This window comes from Oreochromis aureus, linkage group 4 (assembly GCF_013358895.1).
Source record: "Oreochromis aureus strain Israel breed Guangdong linkage group 4, ZZ_aureus, whole genome shotgun sequence".
NCBI classification, from domain to species: Eukaryota; Metazoa; Chordata; class Actinopteri; order Cichliformes; family Cichlidae; genus Oreochromis; species Oreochromis aureus.
The window spans coordinates 26472399-26492346 of NC_052945.1; the positions used below are offsets into that span (position 1 = coordinate 26472399).

The 19948-nt window shown below is 44.8% G+C and overlaps 1 protein-coding gene and 1 long non-coding RNA gene across 2 annotated transcripts; one reads left to right on the plus strand and one right to left on the minus strand.

Annotated features, from left to right (window-relative positions):
• Positions 1-4817: 4817 nt before the first annotated feature.
• On the minus strand, positions 4818-7918 carry LOC120439808. Its single transcript, XR_005612785.1, has 3 exons — positions 7860-7918; positions 7382-7607; positions 4818-4934 (listed from the first exon to the last, which is right to left on the minus strand). It is a non-coding gene; the product is annotated as an uncharacterized LOC120439808 (long non-coding RNA).
• A 122-nt stretch (positions 7919-8040) lies between these two features.
• actb2 (actin, beta 2) lies at positions 8041-12240 on the plus strand. The gene is made up of 6 exons (XM_031749543.2): positions 8041-8186; positions 9621-9750; positions 9953-10192; positions 10588-11026; positions 11134-11315; positions 11420-12240. The coding sequence occupies exons 2-6, from the start codon at positions 9628-9630 to the stop codon at positions 11561-11563; spliced, it is 1128 nt and encodes a 375-aa protein (XP_031605403.1). The 5' UTR covers positions 8041-8186; positions 9621-9627; the 3' UTR covers positions 11564-12240.
• The last annotated feature ends 7708 nt before the right edge of the window (positions 12241-19948 follow it).

Genomic DNA, 19948 nt, shown 5'->3' on the forward strand with positions numbered 1-19948 from the left:
CCATGTGTTGCTGCCCAGTTCCAACTGGACTCTGCTCTGCACTTGTAAAGTAAAGCTAATATGCTGCACTAAGCTGAAAAAACGCTGGTGTGAGTGATTAAGAGGCTTCCGGGCACACATTTCAAGCACAGGTACTGCGGGTGGTACCCATGGATGACCGGCTCCACACATGTGCTTGTCAGGGAAAAGGGATGCTAAGACAGAAGGGAGGAGAAGCGGAGGAAAACAAAAGACGAAAAGAGAGATGATTGATGGGAATCGTTATGTCAGACGAAGAGGAGGAGAGGAGATGATTGGGTCATAAATTAAAGGGATTAGAAACTGAAAAGAGAATCTGGAGAAAAAGGGATTAAAGAAAAGGTGTGGCAATTTTCTTATGAATCCTCCATAAGCCACACGTTCTGCTGCCGGTCTCTGAGAGCCGGCTCTCCACTTCCTCCTTACCCCACTTCCTGCCTCTGCTGCAGGCCTATGCCCTTATATGGCAACTGCTGGCAGCCAATCAGGACAGAACAGGCAGCTCATTCAAACTGCCAGTGTGAGAGAAGAGAAGGGTGGGAACTGCAAACAGAAATGAACAGAAATCGCCCCGTGCAAAAACAATATACCCCACCGGCACACACGCATAAGCCTCCCCTGCCGGCTTAAAACAAAAGCGAGGTGTCACAATACGACGACAAAGCCAAGCGACACACGTAAACTTTACTCAGCAGCAAATTCGGGGGCCACTGGGTGCATGCTGCAGCGCTGCACTGAACTTGTTTTTTGGTGGCAAATGGGAAAGGGTGGGCTTGGTTACTATGCAGAGGAGAGGAGATAGATTTCCAGAGCTGAAAAGAGGGTGTGGACCGAGATATGACTCGGCACGATGCCACAATTCCCCCGGACGCGTTTATTTTGAGGGAATGGTCAGCAGCTGACTTTTGATTTAGGTGGAGACACAGAGGGGGAAGTAAATGACAGAGAATGAAACAGAGGAGAAGATTTAAAGGGAATTGGGAAATGCAGAAATAAGAGGACAGGCTGTGATGTTATGCAAGGAGTGTGCAAACAACCAATCACCAAGGACTGCAGACCAAAGAGCATGCATGGGCGTGAGTAGGTGGCTGACCTCTCTCGCCATGTTTTAGTGGGGGCAGCAATGAAGTAAGGTAGATCAGGAAGTGGGAGCATGGCTGCAGCCTGTCAGAAGCTCATAATTCCCACACAAGCCAATCAGAGGGCTGGTAAGTGGTGAAACGAGCCAATGTGAGAGGAGGCTCCCTCCTATTAGACAGAGACAGATGGTAGAGGAGACTTAAGCCTCCCTGGGTCCACCACCATGCAGGGGTTGACTAAGGATTGTGTGTGTGCATGAGTAGGAGATAGAATTAGATACAGAGATAGCTAAAGCTGTCAGTCTTCTGAGCTTGTGCAGCAGTAATGATATCCTGCAAATGAGCTTTTACATCTAAAAGTGTGCAATCCTGCATGCATTTCTACACTTTTGTGTAAAAAAAAACTGCACCTCTAGCATAGCAAATGCTTGAGGTCATCTACCTGTGCTGCTTTTGCGTTGACATCTGACATTTCTCCATTCATGGTTGAGACTGCTTTGTCATCAGTTTACCTGAGTAACATATTGCACCCTTAAAAGGCACCTCGGCCTGAAATTTGGGCCAATGAGGGCCCAGAGCTACAGGAGGAAGTGAGGTGGGTGCACAGGAAGAGGCAGAGAGGAAAGAGAGAGGGGAAAGAAAAACACTGCTCCTTATTATAACTGTTCAACCGTTACAAAGAGACTCCGTTTGTTTACCAAAAAAAGTGTGAAAAGTGGTCATAATCACATGACTTTCAAACACCAGGGTGACACTCTTGCACTGGCCTGCAACTGACAGATATAAATCACATTCGTTGAAGAGTCCAACACACAGGAAGTGCCAAACAGTCAAATCAACTGCAATGTTAAAAATATCCTCACATTCATTTGAACTACCAGCCTCAGTGCTGGGGATGAACTCGTCTGAGGATCACAAAATGCCAGGAATCACAAAAGACACTTAAGAGTTTCATCCATTATTTATATATACCATATATGCATTAGGATAAATGACATAAGATACTGTCAGGGTGGCAGCGTGGGGCGTGGTCAGTACATTATTTGTGTGTCTATAGCTAGTGCATTTAAGAAGTCGTGAGGTGGGGGGGTGTGGAGGGACGGCGTTAAGAATCCATTTAGGCCGTAAATGGGAAGCTAATCCAATTGAAGCACGAACTGGCCAGCTGGCAGGCACAACACACACACACATACACACACAGCTGGTAACTGGCCCGTGCCTTGGAGTCAGACTGTCACCACGGTGACCTGTGGATCAATGACGCTGCAGACGACCAATCCATTGGCTGCATCGCAAAGGGGAGGGAGGCGGAGTGGAAGGGAGCGAGGCTAGGGAAGAACGGTGAATAGGGCTTCCCTCTCTGAAACTATGACCAGTCACAGATGGCAAACAATCGGTCAGCCAGTCACTTTTAATCAGGCTGCAAAGACAAGAGGGAAACAAAAGGGTGTGTGTTGAGAGGGGAAAAGGAGAGAAATGTCTGCTTAGCAAAATGGGCGGATAGATGACTCTAAAAAAACAGAAAGACAAACACCAGAAGTTTACTTGGATAGACGAGACCTCATTGATGTCTGTGAAATATAAGACCAGAGCTGGTGTTGTGCTAAAAAGTGATTTCCAATGTTTCTGTGTGGTTTTTTATGTGTACTGTCTTTGCTTATTTTGGTAAACAGACTGAAGTCAACTGGATTTATCAGTGAGTTATACTGACATATATAACTCAAGGAATTACCAGTTTTAAGTATTTTCATAACTTTGCATAATTGTAGCTACACAGTAACCAATTCAGTCCCTTTTGGCTACTAAAAATATCCTTATACAACTGTGATGTTATATTTGTTGTAATTTCTGCTGTGCTCTTGACCTAACCTCTATTAAAAAAAGAACACTTTAATGTCAGTGAGACTTCTTAGCCAGATAAATAAAGGCTATGTAAAAGTCAGTTTGTCAAAAAACGGACTGTAGCTTCTGCCTTGTGACAGCAACCTTGTTTGTGGCTCAAAATAACTTGATGGCATTCATGAGAGATACAGTAGGTTTGACATATGTTTCACAGGTTATATACCAACAAGTCATTTGCAACATTTTAAATAAGGGCAATAATATTTTGATACAACGCAGCCGGCCAGTTAGCTTAGCTTAGCAGGAAAAGTGTAAACTGGAAAACAGCCAGCTTGTCTTTGTATTTATAAAAACATCCTTTCGACTCAGTTCTGAGCAGCTGGCAGTTGAGGAAATAGCCCATGTGTGGACAGGACATAGTGTAGGGATTCAGGACAGATCACCGTGGAAAACAGCAACTAGTTAGTCCCCTGAAGCTAAACTCAGCTGTAGAGGTGCTGTTGTTGTTCCTTTTCTCCTGCAGAGAGCCACAGTTGCGGTTTCCCTTATTTCTCATATTTGTGCTCACTTGTTGCTGGCATCAGTCCTTAGAAACCGAAAGTGTACTCAAAGTATTTGTTTAAACTACTTTGCCATTAATCTAAAGGAGAAAATCCCCGGATAGCTGCATTCACCTTAAGCTTGTAACCGGGAAGCTAATCTGGCCTCCTCTTTTCCTGCTGCTCTGTCACACAAAACACTTGCAGGGCACCAAGAATGAAACTCCTGCGGGGGACAAACAGGATGCATTTCCAAGATGACATTAAGACGCCTCTCGACAACTTCTTCTGCTTCCATTTCCATCTTAGCTTCAACCAAGATCCCATTTGAGGGTTTTATCGCTTTTATCGCTCGCTCTTGCCATCACTGCTTCCCATCCCTCATCTGACATCAGCATTGTGCTTTCAGCCTCTGGCAAAGCTAATTGCAACTAATGTTTTTTGTATTGAGCTGCAGTCTAGTAACAGTAAGACTCAAGGCAGCTGATGTGTAACTGTGTATGATTCTTGTCCAGCCTCTATAGCCGGCTTTAGTCATCAGCAACTAAAGGCCTTTTGTGGTTCCTCTAACCTTCCTACACAGACCAATAAAAAAACAAAGAAAAAAGCCTTGATTTCAGCCTCAGGGCCATGTCCACAAACATGGTGTGGACTGTCTTATTTCTCCTGATGATGAAGGGGACAGAAAGAGGAAGAAGAGACACATGAGTGTAGACACAGAGCCAAAACAGGTTACAGTGCGAGCGAGTTAGCCAATAATGGCCTTGCCGAGTTGATAGCAAAGGGAAACTTGTGGCATCTTTGCTCATAAGAGGAACAGGAAGCCACGGTGGGACGGGTTTAGCAACTCAGGGAGTGGCGTCGCTCTGTGTTGTCGCTCCCGGACGACTACTTGCTTACCTTATTTGAAGAGCAAAACCCGAGGTGCTGATGTCACAGCAGGTTTTTTTTCAAATCACTGGCCAACAGTGAGTGTACACAGACACACGTGACTGGTGTGCACTTTGCAAGGTTGTGTGTGTTTTCATGCAAAAGAGCACTGTTTGTTTCTCACTAGTCACACAGACACACTCTGTCAGATCTATGTAAAGCTCGCTGGTGAGCTCTAAATTACTCAGACACATAAAAGCAGAGTCAGCAAAGATAGTACGAGGTCATGGTTAGCTCCTGTCCCTTAAAGAACACATAAACACAAATGGTGCTGCGGTCACTGGGTTACTGATTGACTCGTCACGTGGCCGGGGTAATACCTGGCTTCAGCCAAAAAAACAGCCAACGAGATCACCTGTGGGCATGCTTACATAATACACACGGATCTGCCATAACTTAAAAAACACCTGCCTGATATCGTGCGAGTCCTCCTTGTGTCATCAAAACTGCTCGGACTTGGCATGTACACGGGACCTCGCGCGGGGCTGCTGGCAGTAGATTCATTGGGTCATGTGGCGGATCCACACTGTAAAGAAAAGATGGACCTTTTTAGGCGTAGTTCCATGTCTAGTAGCTAACCCTCCCTGACTCTTCACTCGCTTCTCACATTAAAGCGTCACTTAGCTAGACAAGTGGTCTATTTAGAAAACCAGTGATCACAGTAATAGTTATTATACACAACACCTCAAGTGACTGTGTGTAAACTCCCGTCTGGGGGGGAAAATCCCCGGAAAAATTCATTAGGTGGCTTTATAGCAGTAAGGATCTTGGCAGCAGGGGCCCAGGGTCAAAGCTTGTTTTTGGCTGGTACACTGGGTGTAAGCACAAACACGCACTTACACAACATACACACACATGCTGTTATGATACACGAGAGGAGGTGGAGGAGGAGGAGGAGGCTTTCCAGGACAGTATTCCAAGCACTTGGCGAGTACACATTCCCCACTGAAGAGTGTTGACAACATAGCACTTAACCAGAGACCTCTCACTTCCAACCAGAGAGCTGTACACAAACATACATAAATACATGCTCGCCCAAGCTGACTGACAACCTGAGCTCCGCTTTGATTCTTTATACAGGAGTGAGCGAAGAAGCTCCGACGCCAATGTCGCCGCTACGATGGTGGATGTCATATTAAAAGTAGCCACAGGTTCAAATATTGAGGCAAAAGCTCAAGCTTAACACTTTTTTATCCTTTTGGCCCTGCATGATGTCACAGAACGGATATCATGTGTACCTGACATGACCTAATATGGCCACGTCAGGTACACACAAGCCACGCCCACCCGCTGCCCATACCTTCTGTTTGTGATGGCAACCAATCAGAAAAAAAGTTGGCTTAAAAGACTGAGAATGCATTGGGTGCATGCACTGAGGTCCAGCCTCACATCAGCAGTGATTATTCTGAACTGTAAATGATGGAAAGCTTCTTTTGAGTAGAGTTCAAAACTAAACAAAAAAACAATAGATCCTCCTTTAAATGCTTTTGCCCTGAATCAAAGTAGGGGCTGGAGCTGTGGGTTGGAACAATGACTCACCTATGCACGTATGTGCGTTGCATAGACACACACTGTGAATTCAAAATCCCACAGGCACACCCTGAGGCCAGATTAAACATTTCCCAGCCAATCCCTGTTTACGCCATTACAGAGACACAACCCTCTGGTTTCTGTTCAAACCTCCATTAACAGGATTCATGTTTTTGTTTTATTTTTTATTTTTTTAATCATTAGAAATACAACTTTAATACTGATAAAACAAACATGAATAAAACTTTAGGCGTTCAAGGCAACATCACTGAAGTCTAGGTGAGATTTAATTAGAAATTGTAGCCAGAAGACATTTTGATTGCTGCAAACGCTCTTCCCTGCATGTGCAAGCCCTCTAACTGCATCTCCATGAGTCTGTGCACAAACCAACACTTGATTTGATCGCTTTTAACATGTTTTTTCACCACCAAGTATTAAAGTTCAGCCGGAAGAAGGGTTAAAATGTGCAGGTCTCACTCCGCGCCGTTTCACACTACAGGAAGCTGTAGCTCATTTAAAAGAGGCTTATAAGGGTCCATTTAAATGGCCATTTAAAGTCAACATGACAAAGAACAGAGAGCAGGAACAACGAGATACACAAAAGTTGATGCAACTGAGAGAGGAAAGGGAAGTGGTGTGGGGGGGAAGAGAAGGAGCTGCTGTGAGTGTGGCTTTAAATGGTACTGAGGCCACCTCGCCATTTTTATAACCTGCATGCTTGTGCAATGAATGAATGAATGAATGAATGGAAGGATGGCTGGATTGGTGCGCAGGCTGTTTGAATTTAATGAGAGATAGATGAGAGAGGAATGGGGGACCACAGAGGAAGAGTGGGGTTAAAGAAAAACCTTCAAACCTTCACACTGTGGTATGATTGAATGTTAAACCTTTATACAGGGTGAATCGGGGATGGAAAGTTGCCTGCCTGCAGGCCCAAGGTCAACCCTGCAGCATAAGTCTGTGACAGGGGTTAGATTGGGCCCATTGCTCAGGGAGTGAGTAAGGCTGAAAATCACACGTTTTAAAGTCTACTCACACAAGAACAGGAAGTGGAAATGGGTGCAGTGTGTGTGGCTCTGCGTTTTATCTGAAACTGGTAAATAAAACCTGGATTTTTTTAAAAATTTAAATAAAGGTCAATCAAAGGAGATCTACTGAGTGATTAAGCTAGAGGCATGGGAGTGCTGGTCGTCTGTCTGATAGAGCAGGGAGTGCTGGTTGTCTGTCTAATAGAGCAGGGAGTTTTAATACTTCCTGCTTCATAGTAATCAGCAGGAATCACACCCATAATAACCAAGCAGAGCATAAAAATCTGAGACAAGCATGAGATTCCCCCCTCCATTATGCCCTGAAATGACACACCTTTATCATGCCGCTGTATCTCAAACAGAGAGGAAGAGGTAGCTATTTACAGGACACCTGACAGCCATGAAGGACACATACCTGATATATAAATGAACTTTATAAGAAACAGCTGGCATCATTGGAGAAGGGGGTGGCCTTACACACAGCAAACTGGTCATTCCCCGGGCTGTGGAGGGGCAGCTCCACAGCTCTGTGTGCATTAAGCTTTTGACCTGGTGATGCAGTGGTCGTGACTCCCACTGGGCTCACATCTGCCTTTCAAAGTGGAGGCAACCTCAGCATCACCCCGACCCTACTTCGATGTCTGAAATATCAAATAATGCCAGGTTATTCCAGGCTGAATAACCAGGAGGGAGGACAGCCTTTTGATAAAAAAGCCTGAGGCCTCTGCAGCCTTCACAGGGAGGAGTCCTGGGTGCTGAGCTCTGCTAACGTTCATATATGTTTATAACAAACTGCTCTGAGCAGGTGCAGGAGGGACATATTTCACTTTTAATAAACAATAAACGTCATTTAACCTGAACATACAGCGGTATATCTACACATTAAGACTTACTAGGCCTCGCCACAGCAATCCCTTCCCTTTTATTTTCTCCAATCCTTTGCTATTATCGCCTCCCTCTCTCTCTTTCTCTCTCGAATCGCGAGCCCTCGGTGCACCACAGCGTGCACGCGACGTGCCCAGTGAGTGACGCCGGACCAATCAGGAGGCGCAATTCCGAAAGTTTACCTTTTATGGCTAGAGCCAGGCAACCGACTGAGTATAAAAAACAAGCGCCCACAGCTAACGGATTCACTCTGAGCGCCGTCACACTCACAGCTTGTGCGGGATATCATTTGCCTGAAACCGTTTCCCTTAAAGCGAAAAGCCCCCCACCCAAAGGTAAGGAGACGGAGAAATCCTTATTTATAGATTCTTATTTTAGGATGTTTATTAAGTAAACAACGAGCTGATTTGTTTATTTTATGTAAACATGGATGAATTTATTCACTTTAATGCAAACTGTCGTCGGGGACCACGCGGTTCTTTGTCTTCGCAAGAATTGTATTGATTGTTAAACAGCAGTATCTGTATCTTGTGCTTGGCTTTTTTAAAACGAGGAACGGTTATGATTGCAGACAAGTTCATTAGCGCTGCTGCTGCGATTCACAGGTGCTTTTGGATGGAGCCGGCTTCTAGTAAATGGCGTCCTATGAGTTAATGGTTGCGCTAAAACCGGTGTTTGTCACCGTGTAGTCGTGCACGGTTTTTTTTTTTTTTTTTTTTTTGTAGGATTGTGGTGACACTTGGGATTTGATCCCAGGCAGGATACTTTGAAGCGGGTTTCCGAGTTGAGGCTGTCTGGTTCCCGGCTGCTCCCTTTGTGCGCCCGATGCGGCGGGGTGTGACCTACTTTAGCATATTAGCCTAGCCACATCATGCTAGCACGCCCTTTAGATTTGCAGCAGTTGCAGTTTTAAGTCTCTCTCGTTTATCCTGGATACTCCCACACACGCTTTTAAAAGCTGAATTACTTTCTTTTTATTTAACCTAATCTGGTGTCAGTTTATAAGGCTTGCAGTAAAAAGATAGAAGGCCTAGCTTTTCTTTTCTTAAAGGTGATAAACTGATTAATAGCTCAAGTGAATGAATGTCCTGATCTGTTTAGTCTTTTCTTATGTGACAAGAAAGAAATGAGGAAATTGCAAATCAATCGCCTGATCGTCCACTCCGAGAAAAGGCGTGGCTTTCAGGAAATGGATCACCAGTCAAGCGCTTGTGACCGTTCATGAGTCGGCATAAGTTCATTATGCAACTTCCCTTCTCATAAACTAGCTTCAATATTAAGTAATCGCAGACTTCATCTTTTTTAAACCTGCAGAGTTTTTAAACGTCTCGTGGTGTGCAATGAATGAGTTTGCTGCTGCATGACGCAGTGATATTCGCTCAAAGGACTTGGAAGGTTCATAAAAGCGAGCGTGATTAAGCAACAGTGGGAGGGCGCTGGTTGTAACGATAGTAAAACGAAGGGAGTGGTCTGTCGGCTAGTCTGTAATGTGGACTGTTCCTTTTTTTTTTCTCGCCGTGCGTTGCCGCTCTGGCGTCGCGCCACGCGCCGGTAGCCGCAAAGCTGCTCAAAACCGAACCATGTCCTTATATGGTAATAACAGAACGCAGCGCCACTTCCTTTTGTCTGGCTTACTCGGAATGTGCGGCACGAGCTCCTCCTAGCGGCCGAGCTCGTGAACTTCCGCTAGTTAACAGGAAGTAGAAGCGGAATGGCCGCAGGCTTGAGTGCTAATCTTTTTTTTTTTTCTTTTTTTTTCTCTTTAACAGTTCAGCCATGGAAGATGAAATCGCCGCACTGGTTGTTGACAACGGATCCGGTATGTGCAAGGCCGGATTCGCTGGAGACGACGCCCCTCGTGCTGTCTTCCCCTCCATCGTCGGTCGCCCCAGGCATCAGGTTAGCGACTGCGCATGTCTACTTTTAATGTTACCTTAAATTGTGACTTATGTCATAAATCAGGCCCTAAATCAAGAAAATTGTTCAACTTAATGATATTAACATTAAGTTCTTAGTTCAGCTATCACTTGGCAAACACTTAATGATTTCTTTAAATTTTGTAATTTTTGACTTTTTAACTAAAACTGATCTCCTTGTTCAGGGTGTGATGGTGGGTATGGGTCAGAAAGACAGCTACGTTGGTGATGAGGCCCAGAGCAAGAGAGGTATCCTGACCCTGAAGTACCCCATTGAGCACGGTATTGTGACCAACTGGGATGACATGGAGAAGATCTGGCATCACACCTTCTACAACGAGCTGAGAGTTGCCCCTGAGGAGCACCCCGTACTGCTCACAGAGGCTCCCCTGAACCCCAAAGCCAACAGGGAGAAGATGACCCAGGTACACACCTTTTTTTTTTCCACTTGTAATGTTTGGCTAGACCTCAAAGTGTTTATCTCCTCCCTGGTTTCCTTCTGTTCCATTCTCATTTGCTCCTTCCTTCCCCTCCCTCCTCTCCTCCAGGACCTCTCCTCTATAAGATGATCTATCATCAACAGGTCTCTTGACTGTGTGCCTTACCTGCACTTGTGTCTATTTAGGAGAGCAGTAGCTCTGCACTTTATTAGACATTGACTTACTTGCACAAGTGTGAAGGAATGTTTACTTTCTGCACTTTTATTCTACTAACTTCAATCAGCCTCACTCTAATGCATGTAGTGAGTGCAGTGGTCACAAAGGCTAGACTTGTCTTTTTAATTTTGTAAAGCTAAAATGTGTTCTCCCTCTCCTTACAGATCATGTTCGAGACCTTCAACACCCCCGCCATGTACGTTGCCATCCAGGCTGTGCTGTCCCTGTACGCCTCTGGTCGTACCACTGGTATCGTCATGGACTCCGGTGATGGTGTGACCCACACAGTGCCCATCTACGAGGGTTATGCCCTGCCCCACGCCATCCTGCGTCTGGACCTGGCTGGCCGTGACCTCACAGACTACCTCATGAAGATCCTGACAGAGCGTGGCTACTCCTTCACCACCACAGCCGAGAGGGAAATCGTGCGTGACATCAAAGAGAAGCTGTGCTACGTCGCCCTGGACTTCGAGCAGGAGATGGGCACCGCTGCCTCCTCCTCCTCCCTGGAGAAGAGTTACGAGCTGCCTGACGGACAGGTCATCACCATTGGCAATGAGAGGTTCCGTTGCCCCGAGGCCCTCTTCCAGCCTTCCTTCCTTGGTATGTTCCCAACAGAAATCCACCACTTATTAAATCCTCACATGCAAACTGGGCCCTTATGGCATCCTGCAGTTCCACTTGCTAACTGGTGTCTTGTATCTTCTCAGGTATGGAATCCTGCGGAATCCACGAAACCACCTACAACAGCATCATGAAGTGCGACGTCGACATCCGTAAGGACCTGTACGCCAACACCGTGCTGTCTGGAGGTACCACCATGTACCCTGGCATCGCTGACAGGATGCAGAAGGAGATCACAGCCCTGGCCCCATCCACCATGAAGATCAAGGTGAGCTGACTTGCCTTCTAGTGGCATTCATAAGAGTTCAGTTAATGCACTTTTTTTTAATTTAATGAAGCATCCCAATGACACTCTGCCTCATTGTCCTGCAGATCATCGCCCCACCTGAGCGTAAATACTCCGTCTGGATCGGAGGCTCCATCCTGGCCTCCCTGTCCACCTTCCAGCAGATGTGGATCAGCAAGCAGGAGTACGATGAGTCCGGCCCCTCCATCGTCCACCGCAAATGCTTCTAAACAGACTGTTCCTTCTCCCCTTCCCCAACCAAACGCCCAACAACTTCAGCTCTGTGCAAAACAACCACACACCACACATTTCTCATACACAACTCAGGCGCAGAGAATAGATGACCAACTCATTGGCATGGCTTCAGTTATTTTTGGCGCTTGACTCAGGATTAAAAAAAAAACTGGAACGATGAAGGAGACAGTAATGTTTTTGGCTAGGTTTTAAAAAAGACACCCCAGGGTTCTGCAGTCTCATCTGGGGCTTAAAAAAAAATGTACATTTTGTTTTTCTTTAAGTCATTCCAAATGTTTGTTAACTGCATTGTTCAGACACATGATTCCAAATGTTAACTTGCATTGTTCAGATACGTATTTGCCTCTGTGAAGGCTGCCCAGTGGTTGGCGCATACTTAACATGGTTGTAGTATCGCTTGTATGTAAGTTATGTCTGGGTTTTTTGTACTTTCAGCCTTAAAAGAATCTTGGTCCTGTTTAATTTTTGTTTTTGTTATGCAAACCCTCATCCTGACCCCACTTCTTCTCCCCCCACGTTGGGAGGCTTCATCCCTGGGGCGGTGGGGCAAGGGGGTGTCTCGGAATGATGGGGTAAACATGGGGTGCCAGACCGGTGGGGCCAACCTGTACACTGACTAAACAATCCCAATAAAGTGCACATGTGTTCCGAAGTGATGTCTGACTTGTCTTCCTTTTTATGACTTGAACATTTTTATGACATTTGAACACAGCTTAGTCTTCACTTAATAATGCTAAAATTGTTACAATGTGAGTGTTAAAGTAGACTTAAAATGCCAGTTATACAGCAGTTAAAACCAGACCAATGCTTTATTCATGGAGCAAAGTAATGCTAGTGTTCAGATCTATAGCTCATAGTTTTTGGCTTTGATGAGCTGGTATCTGTAAAAGCTTAAAGCTAAAATGGCAACAAACTGAATGAGAACCTGTAGATCTACATTTTGATACACTTAAAAAGGCAAAGCTGAAACATCCTGTCTAAATGTAAGCGGTTTCCAGCGTTCTCTCAGCTGTGCGCAGCCCTTGAGCCTTTACAAGCTGTTACAGCAGTGAAGTACTTTATTGCCAGAGTTAAAACTAGAAATCTAATCACAATCTGTTTTCCAGTTAACTCCCCATTAACAAGCTGTGCTTGCAACTGTAGGATGACTCCCTCGTAACTGCTATAATAACAGAAATGCACCTCTAAGCAGTTTTTGTTGGTCTGTATTTTTATGAAGTAGTGCTGCTGTTAAAGCCAAGTTGCTAGATGGTGGAGAAATCAGATTACTACTTAGCTTTTTATTGTCAGTCAGTGATTCATTAGCATGAGGAAGCACTAAAGTGCCATAAGTGCTATTTGTTGTGTATATTAGGTTAGAGGGTGGGTGCACTGTGGCTTCTCCCATTAAAAGCGCCTTGCCAGTAATTCCCATCCATTTGACTCAGTGTTGCTGAGAACCAATGAAACCTCGATCTCATTTAATGTTAGAAGATTCTGAAAATAGTGCCTGAGTTAAACTTAATGCACAGTACTTGCAGACTGTAACAGGATGCTTTTGCATCTGAGTATGATCTGTTTAAATGCATCAGTATCTCTGCTGTTTGGTGCTTCGGGGGTTTACGCTGACCTGTTTTTGTTGTTTTTAGTATTACTTGCTTGAGCTGACTGTGTGTAAAGTAATGTGACTATAAAGGTCAGTCAGTCTCACAGTAAGGACAGTCTCTAAATGTCACATGACTTTTCGCTGCCTTTTTGTGTCTCTTAATGACTTCACTGCTTTCCTCATGATGAGCTGTTTATTGGCTATAATAAGCTCTGACAGTAATCTTTCTGTTTTTAGACTTCGGTTTTACGATGTGAGTGACAAGAGGTTAAATCTCTCCATAAAGGAAAAAAGGATTGACTTTCAGGCAGTTGCGCTGTTTAGACAGCAGGTGGCGACAGAGGCTGATTTATCTTCATATCACAAACTAAGGCGTGACTCTCCTGCCTGTTCTCCCATCCTCGTTTCTCTCTGCACAAATGCACGATTGACCCGGTGCTTTGTGTCACTGCATGTATATATATATATATATATATATATATATATATATATATATATATATATATATATATATCATACTGTGCAAAAGTTTTAGGCAGGTGAGGAAAAAATGCTATAAATAAAGAATACTTTCAAAAATGGAAGTATTAATCATTTATTTTCATCAATCAACAAAATGCAATGAATGAACAAAAGAGAAATTTAAATCAAATCAATATTTGGTGTGACCCTTTGCCTTCAAAACAACATCAATTCTTCAAGGTACACTTGCACACAGTTTTTGAAGGAACTCAGCTGATAGGTTGTTCCAAACATCTTGGAGAACTAACCACAGATCTTCTGTGGATGTCATGCAATCCCAGACACACTCGATGATGTTGAGATCAGGGCTCCGAGGGGGCCATACCATCACTTCCAGTACTTCTTGATCTTCTTTATGCTGAATATAGTTCTCAATGACTTTGGCTGTATGTTTGGGGTCGTTGTCCTGCTGCAGAATACATTTGGGGCCAGTAAACAATCATTTATATTTCTGAAAGCATTCTTTGTTTACAGCATTTTTTTCACACCTGTGTAAAACTTTTGCACAGTACTGTATATATATTAGCACCCAAAGGGTTTGGGTAGAAACTGTGAGACGGCGATTAAAAGATGCCATTCAAGCTGAGGTTTCATGCCAACTTTCCTAGAATGGTGGGAAAACAAGATCCCGTGCTGATACAGGCCCATTTCCTGTTCACTTCTAAAAGCGGATCTTCCACATTTGTATATCAGAGAGATGAAAGAGGATAAGATGGATAGACCAGCCCCACCCTCATGTTCAATGCATCATATCCTGTTCCTACGTGTGTGTGTGTGTGTGTGTGTGTGTGTGTGTGTGTGTGTGTGTGTGTGTGTGAGAGAGAGAGAGAGAGAGAGACAGCACAGATCTAGTGCGGCCCAAAGTCATGCTGCTCCCATTAATCAGGCTGCCCTAGATTCATGCTGTATCCTGAGCTGAATGCAGGCCTGTTAGAGAGGACATGCAGGTCCGTGCATATGCATAAAGACGTGTGCACTTGCGCTGATAGAAATTCATATATGCACGCTTCTAGAAAGGCTACGCACACACACGTCGAGGATCGAGTGTGTTTGGTATTGAAAATGTATTCCATCTCACTGCAGCTCCCGCCCCAGCGCACCCCTGTGATTCTGCTGAGACTGCTTCCCTCTGATATCCTTTTACTGCCACGCCAGCAAAACACGCACTGCCAGAGAAACAGCGCTTAGTGTGTGTGTTTGTAGTGTACTACACTTTATTTTCCCGGTCTTTGTCGGGGTTGCTGTGTGTGTGTGTTTGTGCACTGCAGGTGTTTGTGAATGAAGCACTCCTAGATCAAAAGTGTCTGTGAGAAACGACACAGTGGGGCGGAGGGTGGGGGGGCATTTGTCATAAAAAAAAGAGGCTTAGTGTGTCCTTCCTCTTTTCTTTTTTTTCTTCTTTCTTTTTCTGTTACAGGCGTGAGGCTCTAAGAGCAAGCAAATCCACTGGTCAGGGACCTCTTTCACCTGCAGTTCTCACCTCTGTCCAAGAGGTGGGGCTGCTGTACTACATGAGTCTTCTTCAGCCTGTGAACTGGGTGAAAGGCAAACAGGAGAAATAGAGGGCTACAGCTGCTGACAGGAGGAGGCCAGAGGGGAATAATCAACTCAAATACACTAGATCCTCCATTTGCAGGGTTTGGAGTGATTTCAATGCTACAGTGGATGACATGCGGCTTAATACATCTCTGCATGGGTGCCCCCCATCCCTCAAAGGACATTACAGTATCTTGTCAGATTGACTGACAGCAGCTGTAAAGTGATGTTTTGTGTCTGTTTCACATACTCTGCAGTGCAGACCATCCCTCTGTTCTACAGTAACCGAATAAGGATGCATGATCGGTAGCAGCGTGTGCAGCAGCAGGGGCAGCAAGCCTTCGGAGGACTCAGTGACCCTGACACATCACCACTGAGCATTTACTCAGCAGGATATATGAGTCTGTTGCATCACTGTTTCCTTACATTTGTGGCAAGCCTGTGGATGTTTTTTTTTTTTTTTTAATTTCTAGAGAAAGAAAAAAAAACATGATTTCTCAGAGATCTGACCGCACAAGTCAGGAAGAGGAACAAGTACCAAAAATATACAACCCTGCAAGCTGCAAGCTTGCTCGAGCACTGTACAGAGCACAGCTGACAGACACAACCACTGCCTCCTCATTTGCCATCCCCCACATTGGTTTAAAGCAGGAGAGGCAGATGGAAATTTCTCTGCTGTGACCGCTCCGTGTCTTTGTCATGGTTCTATTTCCAGGAGAGAAAAGAAAGAACCTGAAAGATTAAGACAAGAAAGCAACACCACAAGCTTTTGGCCATCTCAGTTATGGTAGACTGACTTTTTTAGCACCTTCACATCTGATTACAAGCTCAGACTATAAGTCAGTCAGGGTTTTCTTCTTGGTAGAAGACTGTCACCTGCTTTCTTTCTTTTTTAAAAATCCAAATAACACTGGCTCTTTGGTGCCTTATTAGTCATCTGATGTATGCTTAAGCTGACTAATTTGCCTGCTGGCTCATGTCATGGTGTACACCCTGACATTACTTTTACCTACAACTATGGACAATCAAAAGCAAATTTGTCCCTCATTGCATGCAGCAGACCGACAAGCAAATGTGCTGTATCCCATAGCATATCTGGGTCACATCATCAGGAATGATCGCTGTGGTCGCCCAGGCAAATAAACCGGAATGCAAACTGCGCAATGTGCACAGACGATGTCAAAACAGTACCTTTCACAAGCTACTGTACTCCAATGCATGCGGCACATTTGTAGATGAAAAACAAACACGCACATAGAAAAAAAAAGCTTCAGGTGGCACATGATAACACATTCAGGATTTTGCTCAAGCTTCCAACTTACACAAGCTCAAGCCAAATGTTTGCAGCTAGTAATGTTCCCACCTTTCACGCTGTGAGTGTAAAAATGGAGTTATGCTGATCGCAAATGATCGTGCTCTAAGTGACGCAAAATATTCCTCATCTTTCTGGGAGCACTGGAACAAATGCCAATGCTTGTTTTGATATTTACTGTTTCCTTTCTTTCTTTCTGTATTGAGATGTGTTGTATGTCAAAGTATCTCCTCGCACCATCTCATGTACTTCTTCCAGCTGGTTTGTTGTATGTGTGTGTTGTTTTTGCTGTGTGCATTTGGCTATTTCCTAACCCTGAACACACCGCCCCAAAAAAATAAAAGAAAGAAAAATGCAAAAAGAGACAAACCAGAAATCACTTCACTGCGACATCCTGGAAATTGGTGGACCTACTTTCTACTCTCTCTTGTGCACACATGTCTTCTGATGTGAAGTAAGTGGCCAGCTGTGTATTCTCAAGTGGTCCATCATAAAAAAAAAAAATCAAAAACAAAACAAAAAAAACAAAACCCTTCAAGGCTCTGTCTGATGATTGGCAGTCACCCCATGAGAGCTTTGGGTCTGTATGGGCCTACAGCTCTGAAGTGGAGGGGGGTTGGTGTGTGTGTGTGTGTGTGTGTGTGTGGGGGGGGGGGGGTGATGTCAGTCATCTAAACCTCGGTGGCATTTTTATTGCACGCCTGTGTGCGTTGCCTGTGCATGTACATTTGTTTCGCTCCAGCAGGAAACATGACACTGCTATTAGGTTTCTTCATAAACATATTTCTGCATGTATCTTGCTGCAGTGCAGTAGCACCAGCTTCAGTAACAATACAGAGCTTGTGTCGAGCATGAGATGTGGTTTGATGAATGATTTAGCCCTCTGGGCATGCAGGCTCACTGCTCTGTGTGTGAGGGAGGATTTTGAGAGTGGAGGTTAGTATTTGGACTTATTGTTTTGTTTTATGGAAAACAGTAGAAAATATACTTAACTGAGAATACAACCATGCTTCATGGTTTTATTAGCCCATTACTGTGTGTTTTTATGGTTATGCAGGAGGACATCCTTCTGTATTTATGTAGGTTTATGCGTCTCCTCTCCACAGAGGTGTGAACCCCTAGCTGAATGAATCAATGCCGCCTCCTCACTCTGTCCCCCGTGGGTTAATGCAGCCACAGGCCTTGGAGAAAATCAGATAGTCTGTCCAGCAAATCAAATCATTTACCTGATCCTTCAGCTGATAGGACAGAATTAACCCAAGCCTTAGAAAAGATAGTATTTGGACAGTCACACAGCTAGAGGTTGATGTGAGATACGGCGCTGAGGGGGGAAGATAAGGGGCCAACAACAAGAAGAAAAACACTAGCAGCCTGGATGAGAGTCAAGGATAACAAATGTTCTACATCTATAATATCTGCTGGGTGGAATAAAAAAAACAACAACAACAAAAAAAAAACAGTGTTAGTAAGATAAAAAAAAAACTGCTGTGGTATTGTTATTGACTCAGCAGCCGTTTTAGGTTATAAATCACATTTTTTCTGTACTTTTTCCACAGCAGCTCCAAAAGCCTGGAACATGCAGTTGGATCATCCTCAAAGAACACAGTTGGTGTATATGCTATAAAAAAACAAAAAAAACATAATCTACCAAATGGTCCCATCTGTTCCTGTCCATGTGACAAGCCTAACCTAGAAATAAACAGATATGTCTCTGAACCTGGACACATTATTCTGCACATTAGCTGCTTGTTGTGCTGTAGGTGGAGAGTGCAATGAGGAATGCTGAATTAGCCTTTATTGGGTTATTTGGCTGAACTGGAGGGTTTCATTACATAGAAATTCAGTGTGATGTTTGTATAAAAAGAAGTCACCTTATTATTATCATTTTATTACAGTGAATAAACACACATTATGTTGTGGATGTGGATTAAACCCGTGCGTAAAAAACTCAAAAACAAACAAACAAACAGGCTTAAAATGCTGCAAGTAATAAGCTGTGCTCTTGATTATGCGCGGGAATCATGACTAAGCTGTTTGGTAAAATTGCCACGAATCATCCATACCCACCTCAAAGTGGGGATAACTCCCACGGAAGCCGCGGTGTTTTTGACAAGACAAAACCAACACAGTGAAGGTGAAACCTGCCTCTCGCTCGCAGTTTGAAAAGAGGTCAACAATAGGACACTAATTAGAAAGCATTGTTTGAATTCCCAGTCGGGAGCGATTTGGAGAACAAAGGGCCGACTCGGTCCCCTCGGACAGTCCGGGACATGACTCTGATCTCCGCCTGGTAATTCCCTCCCCGAGTCCCGTCAAGGATGTCAGGCGCATCGTAGCAGACAGGTCAGCGGGGTGAAATCCGCCGCTGAGCTGCCTGGTGTTTTTGCTCAGTTCGCTGACGGTGTGGTGGTCCGATTGGACAAAAACAAAGACGCCACCGAGCCGTGACCACCGGGAAAGTCGGGCACCGAATGTCCCCACAAGCGGGTACATAACGTCCACGTCTGCTGTTCGGATGAGCCCTCGCTGCTCTCCTTCTTCTCCTTTGGCGATTCGGTCTGTTGAAGCGCTCGCTGTGCCCCTACACCGAAGGGTCGCCTTGAAACCGGCGCACTAAGGAGGGAGGGACTGGAGGAATGGAGGGAGGAGGAAGGAGGGGGGAACGGGCAGCTTGAAACCGCCTCTAATTTTTTTAATCAACATTTTTGCAACTGTGTAACGCGGGGCGGTGTACTTCAAAGGAAACTTATGGATAATAAAAATCCGCGAGGGTCCGACAGTGCTGTCAGCAAGGAAGAACAGGGGGGTCACATCGGGGAGGAGGAAGGGGAGGCGTGTGTGTGTCTGTGTGTGGGGAGGGACTTCTACAGCCACAGATGACACCAAAGGTCGACCCCCCCGCCCCCCCTTTATGAGTCTTAACACAATGGTACTAAATGAGTACGCCACTTTTTCTCCCCCTTTTAATGCATATGTGTGTCCCTCCTCCTGTTCAGTCTGTAGAGATTATGCACAAGCGGACACCCCAGCCTTGTTTTCACCTACAGCCCGATTTGCATACCGAAAGCGGTGCATTCGAGCCGCAGCCCTCACGATGCCAACAACTACAAGTCCTCAGTGGGTCTTCAGGTCTCTGACCAGTGAAATAGTGCTGTAGATCACAGCCGATGGTAGACCAGAGATATGGCCTATCGTGGCCCAACGATGCGGTCTTAAACAAGGCTTTTGATGGCTCCCATATCCTCAGTTGTCAGGCCTAAAACATAAAATAGTCTGTGTTTCTGGCTTGTGACACGTTTCCCATTTCCACTCATGTCTTTTCATGAAACTATATACCTGATCTACTGTTTGTAAAGCCCTAGCCCAAATGAAATGAAGTAATTAATCGCTATCGCGAGTTTTTAT